Source organism: Molossus molossus, unplaced genomic scaffold, assembly GCF_014108415.1.
Source record: "Molossus molossus isolate mMolMol1 unplaced genomic scaffold, mMolMol1.p scaffold_m16_p_8, whole genome shotgun sequence".
Classification (NCBI taxonomy): domain Eukaryota; kingdom Metazoa; phylum Chordata; class Mammalia; order Chiroptera; family Molossidae; genus Molossus; species Molossus molossus.
The window spans coordinates 15380028-15402346 of record NW_023425402.1 but is presented as its reverse complement, the minus strand read 5'-3'; the positions used below and the strand labels follow the sequence as shown (position 1 = coordinate 15402346).

Here is a 22319-nt window from a genome sequence, read left to right as displayed (position 1 = left end):
CTATACATGAAGTTAGAATTTGTAAACTGAAAACAGGCCAACATCATTGGAACTCATTATAATAATAAATACCTCACAATGATTTTCTGTGGCTTCAGATAATAAGGCCTAATAGTGATGTAATAAAAGCAGTAATGTGGACAGAGCAAAACTGCAACTTTTGTAACTACCTTTCTACATCACCATGCAAAACATATGAGAGAAATCTTCACTCAGATCAGCAATAAACATCAAATTAACTTGGCTCTGAGATCTAGATTTGTCCTTACAGAAGTACAAAGCAAATAGGAATCAAGGGTCAAAATCTGATCTGAAGTGTTCAAAACTAACAATTTATTTTACAGAAATAAAAATTTTTTTAAAAAATGTATCATTCAAGAAAGTGTTGGTTAATAAATGATAAAAATTAAAATAAAAGATATAAGGTGCATTACTAAGAAACATAATCAATACTCACAAACATATGAAAAATAAGAAAAAATAGGCATGTGAGACCAAAAGTTTCCCTTCCTAAGTACTACAAATCATTTTTCTTTTCTGACATCTGTAAGCATACAGATTCTTAAGACATATGTAATATGCACTGACTTGGGAAGGAGAGAATTTTAATTTGGCACCCATGAGATAAAAATTTTTAAGAGTATTGAAAAGGAATCAACATGTACCATCTGCTTCACATAAGAGGGATCACTGTAGTCTGCCATTCCATCCTCGGGATTAATGTTTAATTTGTCTCGAAGAGGAGTTCTACCCGGGGTGGAGTTAACAACTGGTTTGGGAGTTGTCCCACTCCGGGGAGTCAGCCCTTCAGATCCATGAGAAGGAGTCCTAGGAAGACAAAAATTCTAATTAATAAAAGTGCCACTTTTATTTATATTGTGCTTTCAAATGTTTTTCACATAAATTATTTTACAAGGAAAACACTAAGGATTCCAGAAAGTCTGTCCCCCTACCTGATTTTAGGTTAGATCTCAAGCTTAAAATAAAAGGTTTGGCACAGCTAGCTTACTATTTACACAAAGCATTTTTATTTTAATGACTTCAAATAAAGTCATTACATTTTACATTTCTTGCCTTCCTAAACTAGGTCCGCCAAACATTATCTCAACTTTTTCTTGATGCAGTAGGGTAGCTAAGAACTCTTACACAGTGGTCAGAGAGGAGAGGCACCACAGTCAAAGGCCCCAGCTTTCAGTTTGAGTCTAGGGCCTTCATCTTGTCATCTCTATCCTCCCTGCCCCTACTGGCTATCACATCATCACCATCAACGTGCATACTTTCAGCAGTTCCTCTCCTCACGTTTTGTTTGGAATCATATCTACATATGAATAATTCTGAGCGAGAGCTAAGAGAATCTCTTAGGAATAAACTCCAAAGACTTTTCAACTTAAATTTTCATTGTACAAAGTTTTTTATTTTGGTTGCTTACTTCCTGTATCTTGGATGTGTTCCAGACAGGTGATGCTGCCAGAGAGCTGTTCCCCAGAGGTGAGGTGAGGTGTTATCATGTAAGACAGTCCCTGCCCCCAAGGAGCTTACAATCTAGTTGAGAGACAAGACATACACAGGAAAAGAGCGATTAGGCTCTCTTAAAGCCTTTCGAGAAGTGTTACTATATGAGGATTTGGCTGCCAATGTTTCTTGATTCCGCTGTCATGGACAGCTGCAATAATCAGATGCTTCCCATCTAAACAACAGTGGGAAGACATATCCTAATGTGTAAAATTAAAAGTAAACCCCAAATACTTCCAACCTTTAAAAGCTCAAATTCTATTTTAATATAACTCACTTCTATAATGTATCTTTAAAATTCTTCTTTAAAACAGAGTAGCTTAAAAGAATTTCAAACAAATACTCAACCCTGAACTCCAAGTTAATGATGTACAGAAGGAAGTGTTTAGGAATGAAATACACTAATACCTGCAAGTTACTCTGAAATGCATTAAAATAAGGTGGAATGATAGATGATGGATGGAGATATGTGATAAAACAAATATAATAAAATGTTAGCAACTGTAGAATCTAGGTGGTGGGTGTAGGGATATTTGCTTTACCATTCTTTCAACCTCTGTCAGAAATTTTCACAATAAAATGTTGGGGGAAAAGTAATAGTAATGCATACATAAAAAATACAATTTTTATCAAATTCACCAAATGATCATTAATAATGGATTGATTTGCTCTAAAGTATTCAGAAACAAGGTGTTACCATCAGAAACTTTACAAAAAGAAGGAAGCTCCATATAATACTTTCCTGGATACTATTATGTTATTTACTACTGTGAGTGAGGAAAAATCAAAAAGGCAAGTTGATCATTTATTTCCATTCTCTGTTAACATTACTAAAGCAATCATGTTGTCCAAGTCTTAAGATTCAAGTTTACCTAAAACAGAAAACATTTGCTTATTTACAATACCTGAACGGGGTAGAAAGAACTGTGTTTGGAGTCTGTACAACCTGCCGCTGTGGAGTCACACCTGAGAAGTCACTCTCATGCAAAGGTGTGTTAAGTCCACCTTTTAATGGGGTGTCCACATTGGTCAGGGCCATGAGGTTCTGGGCTTCCTGAGTAAAAAGAAAATAAAGCATTTTAACAGTTTAGACAGAAGAACAGAATCCTCTCTTCTGGTCCTACTATACAAGTCTTAAAACAGGCAAAATTCTTATATATTTTCTCAATGAAAACCAAGAGAGAAAGACCACTAGCCCATGGCAGATTTAATACTTCCATTCCTTTTGTCAACCTAACATAGCACCAAGGAAGTTTAAAAACAAAGTTTTATATGTCAAGAAATCCTTTTGGGGCCTCATATATGAAATTGCCATTTACCCAAAAGTTTCTTCCTATTACCTGTGCCAAACCTCTTTACAATCATAAAGAACTAAGAATTCAAATTTCCCAATGTGAGCTAAGGCTAAATGTCAGAACACCTAAACTTTAATCTAGCTTTATCACTAATTACATATCTAGTCTTCATTGGCCTCTGAATCTCAGATTCTCCTACTGGGAAGTTAAGACACAACCAACTTGCCTATCGCTTCATAAGAAAACTCCACAATAACCCTATATTCATTGGTATCACTGTACCTACAAGTCTCTTAATACTCAATTTAGGATCTGTAAAAGACTGTTATTTTTATTTATTTATTTTGTTGTTGATACGTGCCCCTAGCGGGAACCACCCGGGACTCTCTGGTCCGCAGGCCGACGCACAACTGCTGAGCCAAACTGGCCAGGCAAGACTGTTATTTTTAAAGATAGTCATAACCATTATCTCTCATCTCACATGCTCTTGTTATAATCCAAATATGACACTCCTTCCTTCGTCCCCTCCTCTTGAATCTAGGTGGGACTCACTTGTAATTAACAGAATGCAGCACTGAGTGACACTGCTTGACTTCCTAGGCAAGGGAGAAAAAAATGCAACTTCCCACCACACTCACTACTACACTGACATTGGAGCTCTGAGAGATCATGGGAGAAGTTCCATTTCTGATGCCACCATACTGTGAAAAAGCCCAAGCCACATGGAGAGACCACAAGCAAATTTACTTTACTCCACATTCCCAGGTGAAGACCCAACGCACAGCCAGCATCAAACACCAAACATGGAAAGAAAATGATTCCAGGCCCTATCCATCAAGTCACCCTCAAACGTTGAGCCATCCTAGCTGAGACACATGGAGCAGACAAAAGCCATTCCTTCTATGCCGTCTGAATTCCTGACCCACAGAAACTATGAGTATAAAACAATGTTTTTTTGTTTTTTTTATTTTTTATTTTTTTATCCTCACCCAAGGACATTTTTCCATTTTTTTCAGATTAGAGTAAGGGGGGGGGGGCACATCAACGTGAAAGGGACATATTGACTGGCTGCCACCCACACGACCCCAACCGGGGCCGGGGACAAAGGGCAACCAAGGTATGTGCCCTTAGCGGGAACCAAACCCGGGGCTCTCTGGTTCGTGGGCCGACGCTCTAACTGCTGAGCCAAACTAGCCAGTATAACACAACGTTTTAAACCACGAAGTTCTGAGGCAAAATAAAGATAACTGGAGCCAGGCTTATTCCATTATTCACTATTAATGAAAAGAACCTTAAATTTCACATTATCAACTGTGTGTGTTCTTCTTGCTATTCCAAATACAAAGCATTTTTCCCATCTAGGTTCCCAAAAAGCTGGCCAGCTTGATGCCCTCCAGGCAGGAGAATGGAAGCACTTACTTCTCTAGGGATTCCAACTAACCCAAGAGGAAAGATCTACAAATACTGACATTAGAGTTCCCCAGTGAAACACCCAGCAAGTTCAGCCTACAAGGAAGCCCAGAGTCAAGGAGCCTCACCCATACCCAACGAACTTCTAATCAGCTTTAATCGCCCCACCCCTGCCCTCTAGATATAAGCAGAGAGCCAAAGATCAAAAGATATTTATGGAAACATCGCAGATGAAAGAGAATTTAAAAAAAGAAACTTAGCCCTGGCCGATTTGGCTCAGCGGTTAAGAGCGTCAGCCTGCAGTCCAGAGAGACCCCGGTTCGGTTCCTGCTAAGGACATGTACCTCGGTTGCAGTTTGTCCCCAGCCCTGGTTGGTTGTGCGGGTGGCAGCCACTCGATGTGTCCCTTTCACGTCGATGTTTCTCTCTCGCGCTCGCTCTCTCTTCCTCTCTTTCCCTCCCACTCTACCTGAACAGAAAATGGAAAAATGTCCTCAGGTAAGGATAAAAAAAATTTAAAAAAAGCAACTTAGCCCTGGCCGGTTTGGCTCAGCAGTTAGGGTGTCAGCCTGCGGACCAGAGAGTCCCAGGTTCGGTTCCCGCTAAGAGCACATACCTTGCTTGCAGTTTGTCCCCGGCCTCAGTTGGAGTTGTGTGGGTGGCAACCACTCAATGTGTCTCTCTCACATTGATGTTTCTCTCTCTTCCTCTCTCTCCCTTGCACGCTATCTGAAGATAAATGCAAAAATGTCCTCGGATGAGGATTAAAAAAAGAAAAAAAGAAACTTAAAGACTATGCAGGGAAAACAAAACCTATAAAAATCATCATTAATAGCCTCAAAGAAATTAGAAGATATTCATAAATAAGAATTTAATGTTTAAAAAATGAACATGCCCTGGCCAGTTTGGCTCAGCGGTTAGAGCGTCAGCCTGCGGTCCGGAGAGACCCGGGTTCGGTTCCCGCTAAGGGCACGTACTTCGGTTGCAGTTTGTCCCCGGCCCTGGTTGGTCGTGCGGGTGGCAGCCACTCGATGTGTCCCTTCACATCGATGTTTCTCACTCTCTCTCCCTTCCTCTCTCTCCCTCCCACTGTATCTGTACAAAAAATGGAAAAAATATCCTCGGGTGAGGATTAAAAAAAAAAAATGAACATATTTTTTAAAACTTTGGAAATTAAAAATGGTAGTAGAAATTTAAAACTAAATAAAGATAAATTTCTGAAAATCTCCTAACAAGTCAATAAGGAAATTAAGACAAAAAAAAAAGAAACAGAAATAAAGAAGAAAATTTGAGGTTTACAGAGAGAACAAATCAATGAAAGGGAGGAAACTTTTTTATTTAAAAAATATAGTTAACTTTTCAGAACTGAAGGTCATGGGTCTTCAGAATGAAAAGATCCACAGAATACTTAGCACACTGGTTAAAAAAAGACCCACACCAAGAAACATGTTTGTGAAACTGAGAAGCTCATAAAAATTTCCAGAAAAAGAAAAAAACAAGTTTCCTATTAAGACCCTGATGGCACCAGAGAGCTCCACAGCAACAATGGAAGTCAGAAGGTTCTGGAACACTGCCTTCAACACTGAATAAAAACCATTCCAATTTGGAATTCTAAACCCAGTTATACTATCAATCAGATAGGAAGGTACAGTAGTAATTCACAGATATTGCAAAGTCTTAAAAACTCCACCTTCCATGAAAGCTTCCTTAGAAAGCTACTGAAGGGTATGCTTCACTAACAAGGGGGTGGACCAAGAGTGCCAGAGACATGGAGCCAGGAAGGAGGACATCCAGGAGACTCTCTAGGGTGACCGTGAAAGGACATCAACAGAAGGAGCTGTAAACAGATCTAAAGAGTAATCAGCCCTGGCCGGTTTTGCTCAGTAGTTAGAGGTCGGCCTGCAGACCAGAGAGACCCGGGTTTGGTTCCCGCTAAGGATGCGTACCTCGGTTGCGGTTTGTTCCCAGCCCCACCTGGGGTCGTGTGGGTGGCAGCCAGCCCTTGTGTCTCTCTCACATCGATATTTCTCTCTCTCTCTTCCTCCCTCACTCCCTCCCACTCTATTTGAAGATAAATGCCAAAAAAAGTCCTTGGGTGAGGATTAAAAATAAATAAATAAATAGTAATCAGTCCTGACGCATATTCAGAATTTCTGGGAACGTCTTCTTCAAAAAGATAAGAATAGCTAAAATTTGCCCAGATTATGGGAAATCTACAGTTAATGTAAAGTCTAGAGTTGAATTAGTGCTAAGTAATAAGATAATTTAACAACAGAATAAATCAAGCATTAACTGACAGAAAAACAAAATACTGTGCAGTAAGTATAAGGTACTTTGTGGCTCAGCACTGAATATGGTTTACACAGTCAAAAGATAAACCATGAATGTGGAGCTAACCAAAATTATGCTGTAACTATAATGGAAGATGAGGGAATGGAAAGAGTGTGTAAGCATGACAGAGGTAGAGGATGTAAGGGAGCCAAACGTTCAAAGTCTAGGTGTAAAAAAAAATGCCTAATACAGGGAAAATAAGTCAACATGTAACAAATGTCTTAGCAATAAGGTGGCAAAAACAGAGTTGTAATTGGTGCCTCTAGAGGGCAAGTGATGAGGGACAAACTGTTTTCTTGCTAAGCCATACAGGACTACCTGACTCCCGAATCAGACTGTAAAACGGTATTTGACTATCAGAGAAAAGGAAATGAGATGTAGGGTAGTAAGACTCAATCGTGTTTTGTTAGGTTTGGCTATTCTCTGGCATGCAGACACCCTAAGAACACAGAGTGCTATGCCTCAGGTGTTAAGGAGCAGGAAGGCGGTACTGATGGCAGCCCATGCCAAGCTAAGTACAAAAAAGCAAGGATGTTCTAAAAAGTACTGACTACACATATCCGACTTCTTTCTAGGATTGCTAGGCAATGTGCAATTTTCAAATGCAGTGCTTGACTGACAGGTATTTAAGACTAATGAAGTAGACGGCTGGTTTCAAACAAACAAACAAACTATGACTTAATAAGTGTAGAAAGAAAACTACCGAATTCCTGAATCTGCTGATTTAGCTTCCCTACTACAGAAGTCTCTAGGACCCATGCATTCAGGATTTAGTTTCAAACTGTTTACCCTAAAAGAAACCAAACCAAACCACTCAGTGTTACGCTTCCTAATACAACTTACCTGCAGAATTCTGTCCTGCGAAGCTGGAGTTCGTGGTGTTCTAAGAGCGATGCTGTTGTTGGTGACATTGTACTCAGACAAAAGAGTACTGGAAGCAGAGTTTGTTATGCCAGATTCCTCAGCTGTCTGACGTGCAATTTCACTTGCTTGGCCTACTTTCACAACTTCCTGGAGTTCTGCATCTGAAATCTAAAAAGACAGTTATCACAGTAAGCAACATTTTAACCAGAGAATAACACAACTTAAAACTTCCATCTTCCAGAAAGATAAATTGCTGAATCTGTGTGATGAGTACACAGGGTTCACTGTACTACTCTCTTTACTTTCTGTGGGTTTGAAAACATTCATAATAGTTTTTAAAAGTCTTTCCTATATATTGTGTCTGTGTGTGGAGGGGGATTCCATAGTATCAGGCTGCACTGCAAAGTCTTGTATGTATTTCCACACTGAAATCCTTTTAAACCAAGCAACACATTAATATACCAAAAACATAAAATACTAGTGTTTGCATAAAACTATCATATGGGGGAATGACTGAAAACCAATTAAAATATCAGAGTCCATTAATCCACAAGATCCCTAAGAAAATCAAAATATGTTATCTTAGTAATTTTACCAAAATAAATATCCTAAGGAGTACTAAGAAAAAAAAAGTAACGCGCAAAAATCTCAATTTTAGAAATATCACCACCAGGAATGGTAGCATCTGACAAATCATTCTGTTTGTGCCAAAGAATCTAGTGTTGATACAGCCAGTGTACTCATTTGGGGAGAGAAGCTCCTACGACCTCCTAAGTCCATTCCTCTGCTCACTACACTGTCTAATTCTACAGAGCTGCACTACTCAAAATGGAACAAGTTTAGTCAGTTCCCCTCCTATGGCAAAAATAAATAAATTCCTTTTTCATCTGCAGTCTTTTTTTTTTAAAGGCTATCAGAAAGTCATCTTTTTTTTTTTCATCTGCAGTCTTTCCAAAAAACAAGAGCTTATTCAAAATTCCAATGTTTCTGACCAACTAAGTCAAAAGAATAATTAAGCCAAAAGAATAGAGCCTGTGATAAGCAGAATGAAACAATGTTTCTCTCTCTTCTCCACAACTCCCGCATTGATTTTTCACTGCTGTTGCCTCAAACAGATAAGTATAACATGACAAAACATTCACTAAAGTGAGCAGCCAAAAGTCCACAAAGTCAAACAATATCTTTATTCTGGTCTGTCACAAATGAGAACTAGAGCCCTCACATCTGACGAACTGCTAAGAGCTGACAATTACTTAGTAAAATAAACCATCATAAGAGCAGTTTCAGGCCTGCCATAATTATACAGAGAAGTTGTTGCTTCTTTATTATGCTATATCACAATGACCTAATTTTATGTGATTCACATATTACACCATGAATATTTTTTTAATTGAGTTTTGAGAGAGAGAGAAACATCAATGTGAGAAACATCAATTGGTTGCCTCCCATACATGCCCCAACCAGGCATCAAACCCACAACCTAGGTGTGTGCCCTGACTGGAAATCAAACCTACAACCTTTTGGTGTACAGGACAACACTCAAACCAACCAAGCCACCCAGCCAGGGGTACACCGTGAATTTCTAAAGAACACTGAGCATCTAGCAAAAACTTGGCACATAAGCCCTCAAATGTTTGCTGAATAAATTATAAGTGTATCAGTTTTCACAATAAAAAAAAAATGCTTTTATCATATTACCTGAGGAGCAGGAAGTACTAATTTGCTTCTCTTTTTAGTAAATTCAGAAACACCACTTGTTTGAAGAATAGCTGATGGTAAATCAGATTCTTTTTTCCTTTTCAAATGCTGCTTGTCTTTTTTTCTGTCTCTTCCTTCTTTTTCACTGTCACGGATCAAGGTAGAGAAGAGATTTTTTAAAGTTATATATAGGCAACGACATTAAAAGCCATACAAATATTCATACATTTTAAACAAAACAATCCCATTTCTAAGAAAACTACTTACAGACAAAAACTATATACATTAAGTTGGTTCCTAAACCATTACCTACCCACTATATTCAAGAGGAATATGGACTTAGAATAACAATAGATTAAGAAAATAGGATACACTAGTAATTTAATATTAAATATTAAAACTATATACTATAAAAACTATAAGCTAAATGTTACATATAACGTCAAAATAAAAACAAAACTATTACTATACCGTATTCATATAAACATATGTATGTACACATAGGAAAATGATGAAGCATATAGAAAGGAAAACAATTATATAAAGGAAACAAAGTTAAAACATAGTGAATTTTAAATTTTCCCTTTAAAACTGTTATTCAATAGTTTAAGACTTTTTAAAATCATAAAAAATTTTTCAAAAAGATACTTAAGTCCTGACAAATTACACCAAAAAGCTGTCAGAAAGTCTAGCCAGGCTCAAGGCTGTCTTTTAAAGCTCCAGGAATGCCTCCCCTTTCTGCATGCCATCCTCTTCCTCCATCTAGTCTACTCCTTCCAAATCACTAGTTTTCATCTTTAACCTCTTTATTTATAGAAGCTACCTAAAGGAAGGTCCGAGTTTAAGAAATAAATATGATGGAGTACGTCCAAGAAAATCCTGTTTTACAGTGGCTAGTATCTGTTGTTTAGTAACAAGTTATGCAGTAGAAATAAAACATCTATCAGAAAGTAGAAAACTAAAAATCTTTGACAATCATAAATGGTTCTCCCCACAATTTTCAGATTTAAGAATTAAAGGAACTCTAAAAATCCCTTGAAATAGGCAAAATCCTCTGCACTCTAAGACAAACATTTTATAAATAGTATTACTTATCCCCATTAAGTGAACATTTTCAGAATGCAAGACAAAAAGAACCAGACCAGATTTGGACAGATTCCTTCAGGCTATTAGTAAAACAGCTAAGCTATTCAGAAATGAACATACATACATCTTAAATTAAGATTGTGACTCAGTGAATAGACAGTTCTGACATTTCAGGAGATACAAACAGCATTCTGTGCTAAAAACAAGATAGCCAGGGTCACTGATTTTCTCAGAAAGGTGAACCCATTAACAAAAGCACACATAGGCTACATTGTGCTAACTAATAAAAATCTGGCTCAAATAAGGATAAATACCTGGCCCTCCATAAAATTCCACTGTCCTTTCCCATTTTCAAAAATCAGAAAAACACTTACGATCTTAGCTCTCCATCAAGATCCTGTTGTCTTAACTTCCTGAAATCTGCATCAAGAGCCTGGTAGTTTTCCTCAGAAGTATCATAGAAACCAAGAGCAGGCTTTTTTTCAAATGGGATTTCAGCATTATAATCAACTCCTCTCTTCTTTTTTCTTTTTTTCTGAATTTCTATGCCAGCTGCTCGAAGTTCTCTTCTCTTTTGGAGGGCAGCAAGACGCCTGAAGAAAAAAAACACAACACCACCTTGAAAATCATATGCAACTGGGAAGGGGTGGATTATCCAGTAGAGTTAGGAAAACTAACTGGTTATCTGAGAAAGAAAGACATCCTCACCTCACACCATTCACAAAAATAAAATTTCAGTTTCGATTTAAAGGTATGTGCGTGTGCACGCATATATGCACAAAAACAAAAAGAAAAACAGAAGAAACTATAATATGTATCTTATCTTTGGATGGATACTTGCCAAATATAAATAAAAGACAAAGGAAAAGAGCAAAAGCTCTGAAATTTAAAGTTTATATCTCTGTAACAAAACTATGTACTATAAAAATATTAACAGTGATTATAGAAAAAAATATTTGCAATTAATATTAGGAATGATTACATATAAAATATCTATGCGCCCTGGCCGGTTTGGCTCAGCAGTTAGAGCGTCGGCCTGCGGTCCAGAGAGACCCGGGTTCGGTTCCCGCTAAAGGCATGTACCTCGGTTGCAGTTTGTCCCCGGCCCTGGTGGCAGCCACTCGATGTGTCCCTTTCACGTCAATGTTTCTCTCTCTCCCTCCCCACTCTATCTGAACAAAAAATGGAGAAATGTCCTTGGGTGAGAATAAAAAAAAAAAGAACTGGTGCAAGTTTTTTAAAAATGCAACCCAAGGGAAATAAATAAAAGTAAACAAACAGTTCACTAGGGAAAAAATGCAAATTTCTGTAATGACAAAATGTTTACTTAACTAATAATTTTTAAATCACAAATTAGCCCTGGCCGGTTTGGCTCAGCGGTTAGAGCGTTGGCCTGCGTTCCGGAGAGACCCGGGTTCGGTGTCCGCTAAGGGCACGTACTTCGGTTGCAGTTTGTCCCCGGCCCTGGTTGGTCGTGCGGGTGGCAGCCACTCAATGTGTCCCTTCACGTGGATGTTTCTCTCTCTCTCCCTTCCTCTCTCCCCTCCCACTCTATCTGTACAAAAAAATGGAAAAGTATCCTCGGGTGAGGACAAAAAAAAAAACAAAACAGTGGAAGTTGTGGGGAAACAACTGAGAAGAAACTGTCATTGGTGATATAGGCTAAGCAGTAGGCCCATTAGTTTGCCAGAGAGAAAAACAGAAAGAGACAGGTGGAAACACCACCCCCCCGCCCCCGCCCCAGGGTCAGAACAAATATCAAACTCAGAGCTCAGAAACTATCCCTTCGAAGGAGCCCAAATTTGACTGGATCAGTTGTGGAGCAATTTATGCCCCAAAACATTGTTGAAAACAATAAAGCAACCAGCTAGCAATGAGTAGAGTTTGGTGCAGCCAGAAAAAAAGATGTCAAATAAAGTCCTGTCAAAACTACATCATCCCAGGGTAACTGGGCATACCAAAGACTGCACCCCCATCAGGAGTAAGATCAAAAGCTTCATATTTCTGAGATGAGGAGAGGGGAAAACAGACTTCACTAAATAATCCAGACAGTCACCAAACAAGTAAACAAGCAAATAATATCAAGGAGGTGTGGGGGAACACTAGCACCCAGATTTAGTATAATACATCCTCTAAGTTGTACAACAAAAAATTATAAAATGTGCAAAGAAACAGGAAAGCATAATCCATACATCAGTAAAAAAAAGCAGGCAACCAACTGTGAGAGCTACCAGATGTATTTAACAGATTTCAAAAAAGCAATTATAAATATGTTCACAGAACAAAAGGAAACAATGATTAAAGAAGTAAAGAGAAAGATATGATGACAATGTTACATCAGATAGAGAATATCAATAAAGAGAAAGAAATCATTAAAAAGAACCACATGGAAATTCTGGAGTTGAAAAGGATAAAGCTGAAATGAAAACTTCACTAGATGGGCTCAACAGTAGATTCAAACTGACAGAAGAATTAGCAAACTTGAAGACAGACGGATAAAGGTTATGCAATTTGAAGAACAGAAAAAAAAAAGCGCCGTGTCTGGTCTGGCTCAGCGGTTAGAGCATCAGCCTGTGTTCCAGAGAGACCCGGGTTCGGTTCCCGCTAAGGGCACGTACCTCAGTTGCAGTTTGTCCCTGGCCCTGGTTGGTCGTGTGGGTGGCAGCCACTCAATGTGTCTCTCTCACATCGATGTTTCTCTCTCTCTCTCTCTCTCTCTCTGTCTCTCTCTCTCTCTCTCCCCGCCCCCTCTCTCTCTGTTCCTCTCTCTCCCTCCCACTCTACCTGAACAAAAAATGTCCTCAGGTGAGGATTAAAAAAAAAGAATGAAGAAATATGAACAGAGCCTCGCAGAAATGTGGGACACCATTAAGTGTACCTACATATGCACAAAAGGAGTAGGGAGAGGAGAGGAAAAAGGGAGCAAAATAAAATATTTCAAGAAATAATGACTGAAAATGTCCCAAGTTTACTGAAAACCATTAACCTACATATCCAGAAAGTTCAAAACTCCAAGTAAGACAAACATAACATAAAGAAATCTACAGCCCTGGCCGGTTTGGCTCAGCGGTAGAGCTTCAGCCCACAGACCAATAAGTCCTGGGTTTAACTGCAGCAAAGGGCATGTACCTCGATTGCAGTTCGTCCCTAGCCCTGGTCAGGGTCGTGCGGGAGGAAACCAGTTGATGCGTCCCTCTCACGACGATATTTCTCTCTCTCTCTCCCCGTCTCTCCCTCTCTCTACCTGAAGATAAACAGAAAAATATTCCCAGGTGAGGATTAAAAAAAAAATCCACAAACTGCCCAGCCAGTGGGGTTCAGCAGTTAGAATGTGTGCCCACAGACCAAACAGTCTCAGGTTCAAATCCTGGTCAAGGGTACGTACCTCAGTTGCAGGTTCTTATCCCCAGTCCCAATCAGGGTCATGCAGGAAGCAACCAATTGATGTGTCTCTCTCACATAGATTGACTTTCTCTCTCTCTCCCACCCCCATTCCCTCCCACTATATCTGGAAAAAAAAAGCAATGGAAAAATATCCTTGGGTGAGGATTTAAATTAAATAAAATAAAGAAATCCACAAAGAGAAACATCATATTAAAAATGCTAAAAGCCAAAGATGAGAAAAATTTTGAAAGCAGCAAGAAAAAAAAGACTCACCTCTTACAAGGAAACCCCAATAAGATTAACAGATGACTTCTTATCAAAATGGTATATATAGGTCCTGGCCAGTGTGGCTCGGTTGGGTGTCAACCTGTGTACGGAAAGGTACTGATTCGGGGTCAGGGCACATGCCCAGGTTGCGTCCCCAGGAGGGGGCATGCAAGAAGTAGCAGATCAATGTCTCTCTCCCTCTCTATCTATCTCTTCTCTCTCCCCCTCTCCCTTCCTTTCTCTCTAAAAATCAATAAAAATTCATAAAAAAAAAGATTAACTTCATTCTTTAAATAAAGGAAATAAATATCTTACATGACATTAGATAACCTCTGCAATATAATATTAAGTGAATATAACCAAACTATATAACATTATATCAATCATGCCCTAAAATAAAAACAGAATACTGAAGGCAAAGTGTATTATTTTTGTAATCAATAAAAAGCTTTAGGACTTCCGGTCAAGATGGCGGCGTAGGTAAACATAGGATCGCGTCTTCCCACAACCACATCAAAGTTACAACTAAACTACAGAACAACCGTCATTCAAAACCGCCTGAAATCAAGCTGAATAAAGTCCTACAACTACGAAATTACAGCAGCAGCCACATCTAGAGACTAGTAGGAGGGGCGGAGGGGTGAAGGCTCTACGGGCTGGTCCCACGCCCACTTGTGGAGGATAAAAATCAGGAGGACACCTCGGCTGGGAAGGTCCTCCTTGAGGACTGAGGGGGTCCCTGTCCCACACCAGATGCCCCGCTCAGGGTTGCAGTGCCAGGAAGAGAAGTCCCCATAACTTCTGGCTGAAAAAAACAGCGGGAACTGAGGCTCAGGGAGGCTGAGGTGGCTGGAGCTCCTTAAAGGGCCCTCACAGACTTATCGGACTCACTCCCTCTAAGCGGAGGCCAGGCAACTCGAGGGGCACCAGAGACATACAGGGAAGAACTGAGCTGTTTGGCATTGGAGCAAGGGCAGGAGAGGGGGCTTTCTCCAGGACAGACTTGCTATCAGAGGCCTTTGTTCCTTCAGCAACCTGGCTCACACTGGTAGCCCGCCCTGGTGATAACCTGAGGCCCCGCCCCACCCAACTTTCAGGCCCACCCAAGCTGTTGCCAGTTGCTTAATCATAGGATTGGCCTGTCTTGGTTCCTGCTTCAGGTTTTCCTAAATTCTTTCAAACAAGCAGCATCTGGTCTCAGATAGCCCCATACCTCTCATTAAGTAATACCCAGAAACAAACACAGGGAGGCAGTCAAAATGAGACAAAGAAACAGGTCCCAAATGAAAGAACAAAACAAAACCTCAAGAAAAGAACTAAGCAAAATGGAGATAAGCAACCTAACAGATGCTAAGTTCAAAATACTGCTTATAAGGATGCTCAATGAACTTAGTGAGAACCTTGGTGAACTTAGTGAGGGCCTCGAGAGCATAAAAAAGGACCAGTCAGAAATGAAGGATGCACAGTCAGAAGTGAAGGAGGCATTAACTGAAATAAAGAATAATTTACACAGATTCAATAGTAGAGTATGTAAATCCAAGAAGCAAACCATCCATTTGGAATATGAGGAAGCAAAAAATGCCCAATCAGAACAGCAAAAAGAAAAAAGAATCCAAAAAAATGAGAATAGTGTAAGGAGCCTCTGGGACAACTTCAAGCATGCCAACATTCGCATCTTGGGGGTGCCAGAAGGAGAAGTGAGAGAACAAGAAATCGAAAACCTGTTTGAAACAATAATGGCAGAAAACTTTCCTAACTTGGTGAAGGAAACAGACAAGTCCAAGAACCACAGAGAGACCCAAACAAGATGAACCCCAAGAGGCCCACACCGAGACACATCATCATCAAAATGCAAAAGGTTCAAGACAAAGAGAGAATCTTAAAAGCAGCAAGAGAAAAGCAGTTAGTTACCTACAAGGGAGTTTCCATAAGGCTGTCAGCTGATTTCTCAAAAGAAACTTTGCAGGCCAGAAGGCAATGGCAAGAAATATTCAGAGTGATGAAAACCAAGAACCTACAACCAAGATTACTCTATCCTGCAAAGCTGTCATTTAGAATCGATGGCCATATAAAGACTTTCCCAGACAAGAAAAAGTTAAACCAAACCGTTATTATATGAAATGATGAAGGATCTTTTGGAAGAAAATGATAAAATATATGAACAAACAAAATGGCAATGAATACATATCTATCGACAATGGAATCTACAAACAAAATGAACAGGTAGAACAGAAACATTCTCATAGACACAGAGAACATTTTGTTGGTTGCCAGGTGAGAGGGGGGTTGGGGGAATGGGTGAAAAAGGTGAAGGGATTAAGAAGTACAAATTCATTGCTAGACTGACAAACCTCAAAGGAAAAGGGGTTGGGAGGTGGGAAGAAATAAACCAAAGAACTTATATGCATAACCAATGGATACAGACAATAGTGTGGGAAAAGGCGGGAGGGGGGTGTGAGTGGGGAGGAGGAGGTCAATGGGGGAAAAATGAGGAACATCTGTAATACATTCAACAATAAAGATTAAAAATAGACTAAATAAATATATAAAGGCTTTATACTGTAAAACAGATCTGTAATTTAACATTTAAATAGCCCTGCACTGCCCAAGAGGTCACCAGTTCCATTCCTGGACAGGGCACATGCCCCGGTTGTGGGCCCAATCCCCAGTGGGGGGCATGCAGAAGGCAGCCAATGGATTTTCTCTCTCAATGATGTTTCTGTCTCTCTCTCTCCCTCTTCCTTCCTCTGTATCGAAAATCAATAAAGAAAAAAAAAAAAAAGCTCTGCACTGCACTTTGCATACAGAACAATCTAATACATCGATTTTCAATTACTGTGCCGCAAGAATTTTTAAAACATGCAATACCTCAAAAAAAAAAAACCTGCATAAAATAAAAAAATTTAAAAAAATAATAAAATAATAATAATAAAATAAAAGAAGCCCTGGCCAGTTTGGCTCAGCGGTTAGAGCATCAGCCTGCGGTCCAGAGAGACCAGGGTTCAGTTCCCACTAAGGGCACATACCTCGGCTGCAGTTTGTCCCTGGCCCTGGTTGGTCTTGCAGGTCACGTCGATGTTTCTCTCTCTCTCTTCCTCTCCCTCCCTCCCACTCTATCTGAACAAAAAATGGGAAAATGTCCTCGGGTGAGGATTGAAAAAAAAAAAAGGAAACAGCAACACAACAGGCATCTGGTGTGAATGAATCAAAGTTATAACTATTTTTGCCCTAGCCAGTGTACCTCAGTGGTTAATGTAGGCCCGTGGACCAAAGAAACGGTCACAGTTTTGACTCCTGGTCAAGGGCACATACTTGCGTTGCAGGTTTGATTCCTGGTCCCGGTAAGGATGCATGCAGCAGGCAACCTCACATCAATATATTTCTCTCTCACCCCTCCCTCCACTCTCTCTTAAAAATAAAAAATAAAATCAATAGGAAAAATATCCTCAGGTCAGAATTTAAAAATAATAGTAGCTCTGGCCAGTTTAGCTCAACGGTTAGAGCACTGACACATGGACCAAAAAAATTTCGGTTTTGATTCCAGTCAAGTGCACATACCTCAGTTGTGGTTTGTCCCCGACCCTGGTCAGGGTCGTGAAGGAGGCGACCAGTCAGTGTGTCTCTCTCACATGGATGTTTCTCTCTCTCTCCCTTTCTCTTCTTCTCTCTCCCTCCCACTGTATCTGAATAAATAAAAAAATAGCCCTAGCCAGTTTTGCTCAGCGGTTAGAGCATCGGCCTGCGGTCCAGAGAGACCCAGGTTCAGTTCCCACTAAGGGCACATACCTCGATTGTAGTGTGTCCCCGGCCCTGGTTGAGTTGTGTGGGTGGCAGCCACTCGATGTGTCCCTTTCACATCGATGTTTCTCTCCTTCTCTCTCTCTCCCTCCCACTCTACCGGAACAAAAAATGGAAAAATGTCCTCGGGTGAGGATTTTAATTTTTTTTTATTTTTTTCCTTTATTGATTTTAAAGAGAGAGGAAGAGAGAGGGAGAGAGAGATGGAAACATCAATGAGAGAGAACATCAAGTGGCCACCTCCTGCACACCCCGCACTGGGGATTGGGCCCACAACCTGGGCATGTGCCCCGACCGGGAATGGAACCGGCGACCTTCTAGTGCAAGGGTCGATGCTCAACCCGAGCCACACCAGCCAGGCCTCGGGTGAGGATTAAAAAAAAAAGAACCCCCTGGTATTGGGCAAGGAGACACCTGATTGGTGGTGTTGGTCTTATATCAATCAAGGGCAAAGCACATGTACAGTCCTTAGTTCATCCTAGCTTGATGCCCGTATTAGTGGCCAGAACTGTTTCATGCCTGAGGCATATAAAAAGAAAAGAAATATATCCTCGGGTAAACATTTTAAAAAATATATAAATAAAAATTTAAAAAATGATAAAATAATTTTTATACCCCCTCTTTTTTTTGGTCAGAGCAGCAAAAAATGTATTTTTTTGGTGTGCTGCAGAATTTTAATAATTAGTTTATGTGTACCATGAGACAATAAAGGTTGAAAATCGCTGATCTAGTCTATTACAAGATATACATACAACATAAATTATAAAGATGTATAAAACCTCCAAGAAAATCTATAAGGTATAGGGTAAATTTAAAACTGGAAAAATGTATTTAAAGCAAGCATACTTGGGAGATTTTTCACATATGCACTTGCCACATCCTGGGCCCAATCCACATGGTTCAATGACTAAAAAAAAAAAAAAACTGGTTCCCAACCAACCATGGACAAAAATAGAAAGTGATTTTTTTCAACTTTACTCAAATTATGTAACCCTAACAAATGTATAGAACAGAAAGGTGGCTGAGACTGGGCAGAAAATTTAGTACCTCCTCTTGGTGTTCGCTTCCTATCCCAGTCCAGTCATACTCCCATCCTAAATAACTATTCTGGGCTAGTTACTGTCCAGCTAAGCCAACAAGCACCCTCAGGCATGAAAGAATCCTCTATCCCAGGACCTGGCACTTCAAAGCCATTACTGGTAACCCCTTAACACAATGCTAGTCATCAGGTCAGGAAGCACTTTCTGGCTCGGGGACCACAAAAGGCATCTGTGTAGGCTAGGGAGCTTATTACAATGCCTGAACTACAGAAGCTAATAAGCTCTCACACAGTTCAGGTTTTCCCTTTATCCACTTCTGGGCCATTAGGAATGATGACAATCATGGCTTTAACCAAAAGGAAAAAGGGAAGGGAAAGTGGAGAAAACCTTGAATAGAGGGCAATGCTTAGTTCATTCATTTTTTAAATAAAAATTTCTGTGAATCCCTAAAATATGGTTTAAAATTAACTCCATGTTCAGTCAAATTTCCTTTTTTAAGTCAGTGCCTGCCCAAAACAAATCAAGGAGAGTAAATAATTGGCAGTCATGCAAAAGTCATATAGCCTTGGATGTCCTCTAGCCATCGAACTCCAAGATGTCAACAACAAATGAAGCACTCCTATGCCAACAGAAAATCCAACATACCGAGTAAACTATCTGGGCATTACTCCTGTCATATCTTACAAAATAAAAATTTTAATGTGTTATTTTTTTCCCCTATATTCTGAAATGATTAGGGGGAAAACTATGACGTTTCCAAAGTAATAAAGAATATTACCAAAACTACAATTAGACGATTCTAATTATTACTCCCCCAACAGGGTTGGATAAATTATGCAGTTTTACTAGGCTAAGGAGGCACAACTAATTATTCAACTATGAATGGAAACAACCATACCTTGCTTCTTCCAACTGTTTCTCTCTTGCTTTCCTCTTGGCCTTCTTCCCCTGAGTATTTGCCAGGCGGGCTCTAGCTTCAGACAGCATCTCAAGTTCATCTGTAAAAATAAAGAGAAGAAAAACTAAGTTCTCCAAAAGAAACAAGGTATGTAAGAGACATCCCCTAGTGCTTAAGATGTTCTCTTCTATAAATGAGAACAATAATTCCTACAGGGATGTTGAGAAGAGCTAAGTAAAATGAAATAGGTAAAAGCATCTAGCAAACATTCATTAAAAAGTGGCTATAATTATCATATCCTTCATTATCATCTAGTAAATGGCAAAGCACAAATTGTGAAATATCGCAAAACTATTTAATTATAAGGCAACTGATCACTTTCATTAGATATCTTTCTTTCCTCAAAACTATTTCTCTCCTCTGATACATTTTCCACAGCTCACCAGAGTAGAACAATAAATGCCATTACTGATGCCTTAGACCAATTCCTATATAAGACTGTCCAATGGAATCATAAGGGAACTTTGAAAAAAACTCAGATTCCAGGATCATCCCTCCACCTCTGAAATTACTGATTCAGTTATCTCCAGGGGAGGCCTTGGTACCTGTATTTTTTAAAGTTCCCCATGTAACAATGATGTAGCCAGACCTCTGTCAGCCTTTGGGAACCACTATCCTCAAACTTTTAAATTTTAGAAACTCAACAAATATTCACTGAATGCTTCACAACAATCCTGTAAGATAGCTATTATTCTCCTGGCAGGAAATGAAATCAAAGCTCCAGAGATTATATGACTTGCCTAACATCAAATAGCTAATAAATGCCAGACATGGGTCTAAAATCCAGTTCCTCCAATTCTTGATTCAGTGTCTCAAGGAGTCACCCTAAGTCTCCAACACAGTCTTGCACTGTTGCTTTTCCACAGATTAAATGACCTGCCTAAAGTCAGAAAGTAGTGAGTAGGACTGGAGCCCAATATCCTGACTTGGCTTTCTCCACAGAATGGGAATAACAATACAGGATCTCAAGGGCTTACATCTAGCCTCCAGGAAATCTGTGCAGTATTACATTGCTTAATTTACTAAATGAATTGAAAAATCAGAAGATAAGGAGACACTGTCCAAAAAGAGCAATTACTCTATGATAGAAGACTGAACACATTTAAAATGAAACTTAGAATAACAGCAGCAGATTGAACTGGGATTCTAAAAAGTCAGAGGCGTTTAGGAAGGAATAAAAAGTTTTTTAAAAAGCCTGAGGAGTGTATGAGTTACCAAAGAAATAAATTCCTCACAAGCATACACTTACCCTCATCCATATCAATTGGATCAGGCCGTGCTGGTTTTGTTTCTGGATTTGGATCTATTTCTCCTGGTTTAAGTTTTCGTGGATCATCTGTTGTTTCCTCTTCATTGTCTCTTTGGGCCGCTTTATCCCTAGAAAAGAATCCAGATGTGTTTGTCATACTATCACACCATTTAGTCTTAGAAATATCAAGTTTCCTAGCGTTGGCACTCTTTTCTTTCAAAAACCCAATGCGATAGCATGGGTGGACCTGGAGAGTATTATGCTAACTAAAATAAGCCAGTCAGAGAAAGACAAGTACCATATGATTTCACTTGGAATCTAATGAACAAACTAAACTAACAACAAAATAGAAACAGACTCAGAGATAGAGAGAACAGACTGACAGCTGGCAGAGGGTATGGATAGAGGAGTTGAGTGAAAATGGTAAAGGGGTTAAGCAAAAAAAAGAAACAAAAAAACTCATAGACAGACAACAGTATGGTGATTACCAGAGAGAAAGAGGTTAGGGGGAGGTAGGAGAGGGTAAAGGGGGGGATAAATGGTGATAGGAGATGTGACTTGGGGTGGTGAACACACAATACAATGTACAGATGACGTACTGTAGAATTGTACCCCTAAAATCTATGTAATTCCCCAGGTTTTCTATGATGAACATGTATGGTCTGTATATTTTTAAATTATTATTTTTAAAAGGATATAACAGAAGAAATAAGTTTGATCAACCACATGAAATTTTGAATATATAATCCAATAGCTTTAGCTCCTTTAACTGCACTCAGATCTGTAACTAAATGTTTAAAGACAGAAAATGCTAGAACTTTACTCACACTCATTCAGAAGATATACACACATTTTAATACTGCTTTTGGAGATCCACTTACAGAAGAAATTCATAGTGTTCCAAGCACTGGGCAGCTGTTCTCCCAATGATTGGAGCGATGGTCCTCCACTGAGTTGGCATCAACTTGGCCAAGTGCAAGAGTTTTTCCTCTTCTTCTCTGGACCATTCTGTTTTCTTAATGCTTGGATCTAGCCACTCATACCTATTAAAAATATACAGTTTTATACATTATCAATCACCTAGCATGAATATCTTATTTACATATTAGATATACTGACTTATAGTGTCTGAAAAACAGAAAGTAACTCATCCTTCAATTGCAAAAGCTGTTTTTTTTACAACAGAATAGTCACTGCATTTGTTTGATGTTTTTAAATATAAGTAAAACTACTGTCATTATCTGTCTTTCTTCATGCCCCTCCCAACCCACCTTTTCCATCCAGTTTACTTAGCTGAATGAGAGGCTGGCAAACAAGATATAAACATTACCAAACAACGGGGGCAGGGGCTTAGCTCCACCAAGAGAAGCAGAAATCAGAACCACTTCTTGAGGTTGAGGACCTTCTTCCTCTTTGAAGTCCAATCT

The 22319-nt window shown here is 39.4% G+C and overlaps 1 protein-coding gene and 1 pseudogene across 1 annotated transcript in view; one reads left to right on the top strand and one right to left on the bottom strand.

Moving 5' to 3' along the window:
* Window positions 1-22319, bottom strand: part of CDC5L (cell division cycle 5 like) — a 46440-nt gene that overhangs the window by 20307 nt on the left and 3814 nt on the right. The window contains exons 3-10 of the mRNA XM_036248728.1: window positions 21774-21935; window positions 20893-21020; window positions 19584-19683; window positions 10571-10789; window positions 9111-9255; window positions 7392-7580; window positions 2418-2566; window positions 666-828 (exon numbers count right to left, since the gene is read on the bottom strand). Of these exons, the coding sequence (XP_036104621.1) occupies window positions 666-828; window positions 2418-2566; window positions 7392-7580; window positions 9111-9255; window positions 10571-10789; window positions 19584-19683; window positions 20893-21020; window positions 21774-21935 (1255 nt within the window). The remainder of the gene's footprint in view (window positions 1-665; window positions 829-2417; window positions 2567-7391; window positions 7581-9110; window positions 9256-10570; window positions 10790-19583; window positions 19684-20892; window positions 21021-21773; window positions 21936-22319) is intronic.
* On the top strand, window positions 18034-18177 carry LOC118622137 (annotated as a pseudogene).